Here is an 11,372-nt window from a genome sequence, read left to right as displayed (position 1 = left end):
TTTTTTTTTTTTTTTTTTGAGATGGAGTCTTACCCTGTCACTCAGGCTGGAGTACAGTAGCCCAATCTCAGCTCACTGCAAGCTCTGCCTCCTGGGTTCATGCCATTCTCCTGCCTCAGCCTCCCGAATAGCTGGGACTACAGGCGCCCGCCACCTCGCCTAGCTAATTTTTTGTATTTTTGGTAGAGACAGGGTTTCACCGTGTTAGCCAGGATGTTCTCAATCTCCTGACCTTGTGATCCGCCTGCCTTGGCCTCCCAAAGTGCTGGGATTATAGGCGTGAGCCACCACGCCTGGCCAAACTGGGGGCTTTTTATTTATTACCTTTGTTATGTTGAGGTAGTTTCTTTCAATTCCTAGTTCGTTTAGTGTTTTTATGGTAAAATTTGAATTTTGACAAAGTTGTTAGTCAAATGCTTTTTCTGCATCAACTGAAATAATCATGTCAATTTCTTCATTATTCTGTTAATTTGGTGTGTTATACTGACTGATATTTATTTGGTGTAACATTCTTGCATTCCAGGAATAAATCTCACTTGATCACTGTGTATAACCCCTTTAACCTGCTATCAAATTCTGTTTGCCAGTATTTTGTTGAGGATTTTTCCATCAATATTCATCATGATGGTCTCTTGTTTTATTTTCTTGTAGTGTCTTTGTGTGTGGTTAGTATTAGACTATCTCTGGCCTCAGAGAATGAGTTTGAAAGTGTTTTCTATTCGTCAATATTTTGGGAGCGTTTGACAAGGATTGGTGTTAAAGCCTTAAATGTTTGATAGACTTCATCAGTCAAGCCATCTGATTCTAGGTTTTCTTTGTTGAGAGATATTTGATAACTGCTTTGATCTCCTTACTCCTTATAGATCTATTAAGGTTTTCTATTTCATCTTGACTTTGTCTTGGTAGACTGTATTTCTAGGAATATATCCATTTCATCTAGGTTAAACAATTTATTGGTGTATAATTGTTCCTATTAATTTCTCATAATCCTTTTTATTTCAGTGAAATCAATTGTCATGTCCCCACTTTCATTTCTCATTTTAGCCATTTGAGCGTCCTCCTTTTTTTTTTTTTTTTGAGACGGAGTCTCGCTCTGTTGCCCAGGCTGGAGTGAGTGGCGCGATCTGGGCTCACAGCAAGCTCTGCCTCCCGGGTTCCCGCCATTCTCCTGCCTCAGCCTCCCGAGTAGCTGGGATTACAGGCACCTGCCACCACGCCCAGATAATTTTTTTGTATTTTTAGTAGAGACGGGGTTTCACCGTGTTAGCCAGGATGGTCTCGATCTCCTGACCTCCTAATCCACCTGCCTTGGCCTCCCAACGTGCTGGGATTACGGGTGTGAGCCACCACGCCTGGCTCCTGAGCTTCCTGCTTTTTCACAGTTGTTCTAGCTAAAGGCTTGACAGTTCTGTTCATGTTTTACATAGTCAACCCTATGTTTCACTAATTTCTCTATTGTTTTTCTAGTCTCAATTTTGTTTATCTCTGCTGTAATCTTTATTGTATCTTTTTGTGTGCTAGATGTGTGAAGTGTCTTCTTTTTCTACTTCCTTAAGGAATAAAGGTACGTTGTTGATTTAGTTCCTTTATAGTATAAACATCTACAGCTATAAAATTCCTTCTTAGTATTACTTTTTCAGCATCTCACAAGTTTGAATACATTGTGTTTACATTTTAATTTCTCTCAATATATTTTCTAATTTTCTTTGTGTTTTTTTCTTTGACCCATTGGTTACTTAAGGGTTTGTCATTTAATTTCCACACATTTGTAGGCTTTCCAGTTTTCCTCCTGCTATTGATTTCTAGTTTCATTCCATCGTAATAAAAAAAGGTACCTTGATGATTTTAATCTTTTAAGTGTATTAAGACTTTTTTGGGGGCTTAGCATATGGTTTATCCTGAACTATGCTCCATGTATACTTGAGAACGAAATGTGTATTCTATTGTTTTTGGGTGAAGTGTTTTGTATATGTCTGTCAGTTTCAATTGGTCTATAATGTTGTTCAAGTCTCCTATTTCTTTATTGATCTTTTCTCTGGATGTTTCATCAATTATTGAAATTGTGATATTAAAGTCCCCATAATTATTGTAGATCAATATTTTCCTCCTTTCAATTATGTCAAGGTTGGTTTCATAAATTTAGGAGCTCTCAGGCTCAGTGTGTATATATAAATATATATATATATGTATTTATAAGTATTGTATCTTCTTGGTGAATTGACCCTTTTGTCATTACATAGTGCCCTTCTTTCTCTCTTGTGACAGCTTTCAACTCAACATCTCTTTTATCCAATATCGATATAGTCACTTGCTGCTCCTTTTTTAATATTTGCATGAATTGTCTTTTTTTTCATTCTTTCTCTTCCCCAATGCATGTCTTCAAATTTATAACAAGTCTTGTGTAGACAGTATATAGGTGCATCTTGTTTTTTCATCCATTCTGCCAAAATATATCTTATGATTAGCAATTTACTCTTGCCATTTTGCTAATTTTTTGTCTATGTCTTATAGTTTTTTTCCCTTTATTTCTCCCTTACTGCCTTCCTTTGTGTTCAGTTGATTTTTTAGTGACATTTATTTGATTTTCTTCTTATTTCTCTTTGTATACATTCTCTAGATATATCTTTTTGTGTTACCATAGGGATTACATAAAACAGTTGTTAGAAAAATCAATTTTAAACTGATAGCAACTTCAATCACATACAAAAACTCTACTCCTTTATAACTCTCTTCACACTCCCATTTTATGTCACAAATTATCTTTCTATATTGTGTACCCATTAATATAGATTTATAGTTATGCTTTTTAAACTTTAAATCCTATTAAATACTTAAAAGTGGCATTACAAATAAGAATTATAATAACACAATTTTAAATATTTGTCCATACATTTATCTTTACCAAAGAACTTTATATTTTTATAAGGCTTGAAGTTACTGCCTAATGTCCTTTGTTTCAAGTTGAAGGACTTTCTTTAACATTTCTAATAGGAATGGTGTAGTGGTTACTATCAAGCAAGTGACATCAGTTGCCTGTCACGAGGAGTGAAAACCCTGACACTTCTGCCTACTGCATCTTGGTATTGGAGTTGCCAAGGAAAACACAGTACAGCCAATCACCGAATAGATTAATGCTTTACTCACATAGAGTAGAGGCAGAGCATGATCAGCTCCACTACTGGTCATAGGTCTCCCATGGCCAGCAGGTCCTGCCCAGCAGCTGACACAGGACAACTTGTCTGTACATACCTCTCTTGTGCTACAGAAGGACCCTTCCCCTCCCTGCAGGGGACAAATGTAGTATCAGGTTTGGCTAGGTGCCATAATATGTGCAATTTTAAGATGAAAAGAGGAATACACATCGAGTCTGAAACAGGCTAAGATATTCCCACACAGGTGATAATCCCAATACAGGATATGAAGATTCTTTATTCTCTTGGTAAAAAAGTGGTCCAGACCCTAGGCCCATTGTCACATGGCCAAGTGAGGGTCAAAAGATTGCATGCACAAGACTGCCTTTCCCAACAGTAACAAACTCCTCAGTTTTTATCTAGAAATGTCTTACTTCTCTTCATTTTTTGAAAAGCAGATTTGCTGAATACAGTATTCTCAGTTGACAGGATTTTAAAAAATCAATTAAATATATCATTCCACTGCCTTTTGCCCTGCAAATTTTCTGATGAGAAATCCACTGTTAATATTATAGATTTTCTTGTACATACTGAGTCACCTTTCTCTTGGTGCTTTCGAGATTCTCTTTGACTTTTGACAATTTGATTATAATATGTCTTAGTGTGGATCTTTGTGGATCCATCCTATTTAGAATTTACTGAGCTTCCTGTATTTGTACATTCATTTCTTTTTTTTTTTTTTTTTGGGGGGGGGGGTTCCTCTCTCTCCCCCGCCCGAGTTGAGTGGTGGGGTATTTTTGCTTACTACCACCCCCTCCCCCTGGGTTCAAGTGACTCTTGTGCTTCAGCCTCCCGAGCAGCTGGGACTACAGGCATGCACCACCACACACGGCTAACTTTTTTTTTTGTATTTTTAGTAGAGACAGCGTTTCACCATGTTGGACAGGCTGGTCTTGAATTCCTGGCCTCAGGTGATCTGCCTTCCTCGGCCTCCCAAAGTGCTGGGATTACAAGTGTGAGCCACCGCGCCCAGCCTGTATATTCATTTCTTTCCTCATACTTGGGAAGTTTTCATCCATTGTTTCTTCAGATAAGCTCCCTGTCTCTTTATTTCTCTCTTCTTGTGTTAATTCCATAATGTATATGGTTCACTTGACAATGTCCCATATGTCCCTTAGGTTCTGTTCACTTTACTCATTCTTTTTTCTTTTTGCTCCTCAGATTCAACAATTACAAATGACATATCTTCAAGTTTACTGATTCTTTCTTCTGCCTGATCAAGTCTCCATATAGTACATTTTTCAACTAAGTTATTCAGTTTCTCAGGTTCAGAATGTTTGTTTGTTTTTTGTGATTTTAAAATTATCTCTTTGTTGATATTCTTATGTTGTTCATAAAATATCTCCCTTAGTTTGCTTATTTGTCTGTTCACGTTCTCCTTCAGCTCATTGAGCATACTTTAGACATCTTTATTGTTTGAACATCTTTATCAAATAATCCTAAATTCTGCTGTTCTTTAAGATCAGTTTCTGGAGATTTATTTTGTTCCTTTGAAGGGGCTATGTTTTCCTGTTCCTTTGTATGTATGCCTTGGCTCTTTTGTTGAAAATTGAGCATTTGAAAAAAGTAGCCTTGTCTCCTAGCTTTTTGTGGACTGGCTCTGTGCAGGGGAAGACCTTTACTAATCATCCTGGCATAGAGGCACAGGCTTCTTTCATACCTTTACTGGAGATGTGTCTTTCCTTGCCTTGTGTGTATGCTTTTGTTCCAGTTCCCCATTTAAAGACTGCTTTAAATGTCTTAATTTCCCTAAGAGGCATATTGCTGCTGCTTCTTAGAGGTCGGGGAATTTTTATTATATTCCTTTGTCTATAATCTGTGCCACCAGTGGGTCTTCTGACCTCCTGTGGCTCTTAGTCACCATGGTGCCTGTCACTGTTTTAAATGACCTTGAACCTGCTATTCAAACTATACCACCATTCCCATCAACTTTTTGAATCAGGCAAGATAGAAATAGTCTGCCAGTCAATCCCCAGATAAGCTTCTCTCTTCCTCTTCCAGTTTGAGGCCAGAACTTGGATTGGGCAAATTCCTCCTGATCACACCACACTACGTTGAAGACGAGGTAGGTTAAGGGCAAGAAAAATGCCATGAAATTTCGTATTGCTTCTATGTGGCTTTTTTTTTCAGTTAGGCATTTGCTTTGTTGCTGCAGCTTCTTAGCTAATTTTAAGAGTTCTTACAAAGCAACTTTGGTCTATGTATTTTTTATTTGACATTTTTATGGGAAAATATGGCCCTGAAACTTCCTAGTCTGCTACTTGCTGATATATCTTTAATGAATGAAATAAATTAATAAAATCAGAAACAGGACATATTTTATAATATAAATATACAATATCTTAAGAAGAACAATTTGGACGATGGCATGAATGTTAATCCTTCTATTTTAGCAAAAACGTTTCCACATTATTAACAGCACTCCCTCTCTCAGGGAGTGCCAAAGTAGAGTTCTTTTAGTATTGGAGACCCAGCTCTTAGTGTTTAGGTTTATGTACATCTGCTGTCCTTCTGAACAGTATATTACTTCAAAGTTAATCATTTATTACCTACTTCTAAAAGAAGCAGTAGCTTCTAGTTAACATAGTTCTCAACTGCTTAGATTTAAAATAATACAACGTAATTTAATGTCTGACTGTGATAAATGCCTGTGAGATTTGCCTCCAGATGCAGTCACTAGTCCCCCCTTGCTGGGCATCCTTCTCTCATGCCCTGTTCTCCAAAGGCCCTCAAACCTTTACTTCCCAAGGAGGAGTATATTAGTCTGTTTTCACACTGCTGATAAAGACATACCTGAGACTTGGTAATTTATAAAGGAAAGAGGTTTAATTGACCCACAGTTCCACATGGCTGAGGAGGCCTCAGAATTATGGTGGAAGAGCAAGGGATGCCTTACATGGCGGCACGCAAAAAGAGAATGAGAACCAAGTGAAAGGGGTTTCTCCTTATAAAACCATCAGATCTTGTGAGACTTATTCACTACCACAAGAACAGTATGGGGGAAACTGCCCCCACGATTCAATTATCTCCCACTGAGTCCCTCCCACAATATGCGGGAATTATGGGAGCTACAATTCAAGATGAGATTTGAGTGGGGACACAGACAAACCCTATCAAGGAATTCTTCTAAAGAAGTGGCATCAGATCTTCCTTACTTGCTCATTGTCATGATCCTGCATTTAATTGGTGGGGCAATTCCACATACTGCAGTATCACTGTAACTCTGCAATTCCCCTGAACAGACATAGCATCCAGGTGAAACTGTATCAAGTCTCCATTAAAAGAAGAAGACAAAATAACAATTTAAAAAGTGTAAGAATGAAAATTTTTGTTTTCTCAGCTATCATATAAGCATTTGTATTATATAAAATTGTAGTCAAATATTATGGAGTCATGTTTGTTAGAGATTTAAAACATGATATAATTGTAATGTATCATATTTAAGCAAATAAGTGATTCTGTACCAGCTACTTGAATTGGACATATTTGATTTTTTAATGCTAAGTTATAAACAATTTATACATTTTTTAAATATGTAGTATCACTTTCAACTCAAATTCTTTGAGAACAATTCCCTAAATGGAAACATTAAAAATCATGGAATGCAATAGAAAGGAAATTACCAAAAACACCTACAAAACATAAAGATGAAATTCAAGTGGTCCAATGGATAGGAAAATGTCCTGGGGTTGAGACAATTAAGGACCTTAAAAAATTATTGATTAAGTGGCTTCATCCAAGATTACTACTTTTTCAAAAACAAGATATGAGAAGATTTAAATGATGTAGTTCAGAATACTTAGAAATGTATTTCATGGCCTTAAACAGGATAGACTCTTAAAAATAAATGGTCAGATTAACAACTGATGCTGTCCTGCATCCTATTCAAATGGGATTTCAAGCGTTTATGAGCACACCATGGTAGTAAGAAATTGGAAGAAACTGCAACCTTTAGCATGAGGATGTTTGCAAAACGGCGCAAAGTTGGAAGAGGAATAGAAATTACGGAAACATCTCTCTACAGCATTATAATTGCTCAATGTGTATATTTAGCACTTGATTTCATAGATGAAAAACTGAAACTGAATTTAAGAATAAATGTCTTTATTATTTCTATTTACAGATAGAGAACAGGAATGGAGAATTCAAATGACTCACCGAAGTCACACGGCAATTTTAAGTGTTGAAAATGCGACCCAGATCCAACTCCAATTTTGCAGGTCTCCTTATCTATGTTCTGCCTTTCAGAATCAGGAATAGTCCCTATTGACTCTCAGTAAAAGTGGTGAAAATGCTAAAATACAAGGTCCTTAATGTAGAGTTGAGATTTTCTAAATAAGTTACTTTTTTTTTTTTTTTTTTAGAAATAATTTGACAAAAGTGACATTCATTTCTTTCAACAGACGTTGAGTGCTTATTATATGTCCCTGGGTCTGAATATTTTCTGTGTAGTTATTTAAAGTAGTGAATAAACAGAAGCAAATATAGATTACCAATTTACAGAACGTAATGTGTTTGTTAATGGGTGTACCTCTAAATTAATATACTGGATTCTTTCAGATAAATATCATTTCACTGTTTTAATAGATAAACAGATGAGCTCTTTTAGAGGTTAAATAATATTGCCAGCATCATACAGCAAATAGTTGACCCAGACTTGGAACCCAAGTCAGCAAAGACTGTGAATCCCTTAATTTTCAGCGATGTCACACTGAGTGATAGGATCTCTCAGTTTCACTAACAGAAAAGTGGTTGACATATGTAAACTCTAAATTTAATTGTTCATAAGAAACTAATAATTTACATAGATTTGAAATGAATCAGACATCTAGAAATAAAATGCATTTAAATATTCATTGATGGTCATTTTGGGGACAAAGAGTAAATTTAGTGGCTTACCAGCCACCAAAAAAGGGTTTCTGCTGGTTAGAGATGAGACTCAGCTAGGGAATGGGCAGGAAGATTTTAAATGAATGGTCCCCATCCTGTGCATTGAACACAAGACCAGAGCGCTTCAGGCAGTTGCATAATCCATTACTCCTGGCCACTCACACAGATGAAGTTATAAAGGGACAAAAAAGTGTGGTATCGAGAATTTGGTTTCTGTACTCGGAGACATCTGGATATGAATTCCAATTTCCCCATTCACCCACTGTTTCTTTGAGTAAGTACTGCTAATCCTTAGTTTCCTAACTTGTAAATTTTGGGTAGTAAGAGCTAGCCATAGTGTTATACAATAATATATGTGAAACTCCTACACAGGGCCCAACACACCATAGGCACTTGGTAAATATTAACAGTCTCTGAACCTTGCCCTATAATCTCTTACCAGCTACTCAAGATCTTGGGGACTCTGTGTCCTTATCTGTACAAGAGGGATAACCACAGTACCTGTCTGCTAGGGTTGTTTTAATAATTAAAAAATTTCAAGGATGTAAAGTATTTGGTATGTGTTCATGCCCACTTGGGTCACTGGGTTAATATCAGTCATTTTGTTGTTGTTGTTAGATTTTGCACAGATAAGAAAGTCTGAGTGACAAGGAAGCATGAGTTGCCAATGCCAGATAAAGGATTACTGGCAGACCCCTCCAGACAGCAGTATCTCCAAACTCTGAGTTTATTGCTCTTTGTCCTCCAACAAAAAGTTTCACTAAACATTAAGACTGGAAACAAGAAAATCTAGAGACCTAATTGTGCTCATTCTCATAACTGCCGATTGAGACTCCACAAACCACTGTAGATGGATATGGCTGTGGTCAGTTTACAGTGAATCCAGTAACAAGAATAAGTGTTACTCCTTGGTAAAAGGCAAGGAAACTACTACTGATGCTCGAATTTGAAATATAATTATAAATATATAATTGTAAACACGTTGCCTAACAAATATTCCAATCAAATTTTACAAGTTTGAGTTTCTAAAAGCAATCTTCTGTGAATATTATAATCTTTCCTCCTAGCACACCTGCTGGCACCTGGTAGCACCCTGTACTGTACTACATTTGATGGACAGGAAGCACAGCCTGCTCACACTGGAATGATGTTCCATCTATACATGGATCACTATAAGACTTATTTGTTTAGCAATGTGGTTTCCACTATGTATGTATTTCAGCGTTTTCTTTTATAGACTAGGAAGGCATTTAGTTTTTACTTTAAAGGTGAAAATAAATTTGAATGTACCCCTCTGAATGACAAGTAAAAATATTATTAGTAAAATAATGGATTTATTCCTAAAAAGAATATATTTTTTTTCCATAAGCCTTATAGCAAGTAATCCTAAAGAAAAATTGACGAGAGGTAGAATTATGACCATTGCCACAGTCATAATTATGATCATTGCCACAGTCATAATTTAGAGCACACACTACATAGCTAATTCTTAGGTTCTATCTGATGGGCTGTATTTTCTGTGATTAGTCTTTGGAAGCCTGGGCATTAACACCTAAATGATTATGAATATTATTACCAGTTTTAAATAGGACAGTGAACCTCAGTTCAGGTAATAACATTTTTCTTAAAAAGTCAATCTTATTCAACCCAATAGGGCTATGTTTTTTCTTTTTAAAAATTATTTTTAATTGATACACAATAGTTGTACATACATATTTATGGGATGCATGTGACACTTTCATACATGCATACAATGTGTAATGATCAAATCAGGGCAGTTGAAGTATCTCTCTTCTCAAATATTTATTATTTCTTTGTGTTGGAAAAATTCCTAATCGTTTCTTCTAGCTATTCTGAAATATAAAATAAAGTATTATTTACTATAGTCACTCTATTGTGTTATCAAACACTGGAACTTGCTCATCTAACCACATTTTGTACCTCTTAACCAATCACTAGAACTTACTCATCTAACCACATTTTGTACCTCTTAACCAATCACTAGAACTTACTCATCTAACCACATTTTTGTACCTCTTAACCAATCTGTCTTCATCTCCTTCCTCCCCTTTCCTGCCTTTGGTAACCATTATTCTATTCTCTATCTCCATGAGATCAACTTTTTAGCTCTCACATATAAATGAGATTGTGTCATATTTGTCTTTCTGTGCCTGGTTTATTTCACTTAAAATAGTGTCCTCCAGTTCCATCCATGTTACTGTAAATGACAGGATTCCTTCTTCATGGCTGAGTAGTGTTCCGTTGTGTGGATACATCACATTTTGTTTATTCATTCATCCATTGATGGACACTTAGCTTGATTCCATAGCTCAACTATTGTGAATACTTCTGCGATAAACATGGGAGTATAGATACCTCTTTGATATAGTGATTTTTCATTATTTTGGGTTTGTGGGATTGTTGGATCATATGGTAGCTATATTTTTAGTTTTTGAGGGACCTCCACACTGTTTTTCATTCCATAGGACTTTTGACCAATACAGATGACATACAACCTGGATGAACTGGAACTTGAGAACTGGAATTATAAAGACTAGAGAAATGCATATAATCTTTCCAAAAGCTCCAGAAAATATTTCACATTATTCTTATCTGTGGAAACACAGAAAATACAGAAGGACGCATTAGCTTTTCCAGGCATTCTGAATCACAGAAGCTTAAAAGTAAAATGGATCTTAAAGATCCATTCTAAAGCAGATCAACATTCCACTCAGTCCAAAACCCACATCCACAGTGTTCCAGATGCATAGCGTACTCATTTCCTCATAGGCATCTGGAGATGGAGAGCCCCTCATAATAAAAGCTTACTTTTTAAATTAAATTAAATTTTATTTTATTTTACTTTATTTTATTTTATTTTATTTTATTTTTTGAGACAGAGTCTAGCTGTCACCCAGGCTGGAGTGCAATGGCGGATCTCGGCTCACAGCAACCTCTACCTCCGGGTTCAATCGATTCTCCTGTCTCAGCCTCCTGAGTAGCTGAGATTACAGGCATGGGCCACCATGCGCAGCTAATTTTCTATTTTTAGTATTTCTACTAAAACCCATTTCTGGGGTTTCTCCATGTTGGTCAGGCTTGTCTCGAACTCCCGATCTCAGGTGATGAGCCACCGTGCTCGGCTGGCAAAAGCTGACTTCTATTAAGGGCTTACCACATGACCATAGGTAAAGGAGGGCAAAAACTATCGTTCATTTTACTTCCTTAAATAGGCAATGCAAATGAAACAGCAATAAATTCATTGCTTAGGTTTTCAGAAAAGTTTTTACA

General features: G+C 36.4%; 1 protein-coding gene across 1 annotated transcript in view; it reads left to right on the top strand.

Annotated features, from left to right (window-relative positions):
* Positions 1 to 4,194: 4,194 nt before the first annotated feature.
* ZNF658 (zinc finger protein 658) overlaps positions 4,195 to 11,372 on the top strand; it is a 48,502-nt gene continuing 41,324 nt past the window's right edge. Inside the window, exons 1-2 of the mRNA XM_021927763.2 lie at positions 4,195 to 5,256; positions 7,315 to 7,411. Of these exons, the coding sequence (XP_021783455.1) occupies positions 7,381 to 7,411 (31 nt within the window). The 5' untranslated portion in view covers positions 4,195 to 5,256; positions 7,315 to 7,380. The remainder of the gene's footprint in view (positions 5,257 to 7,314; positions 7,412 to 11,372) is intronic.

Source organism: Papio anubis, chromosome 13, assembly GCF_008728515.1.
Source record: "Papio anubis isolate 15944 chromosome 13, Panubis1.0, whole genome shotgun sequence".
Lineage (NCBI taxonomy): Eukaryota > Metazoa > Chordata > Mammalia > Primates > Cercopithecidae > Papio > Papio anubis.
The sequence above is the reverse complement of the archived record's forward strand: the minus strand, read 5'-3'. Positions and strand labels throughout refer to the sequence as shown.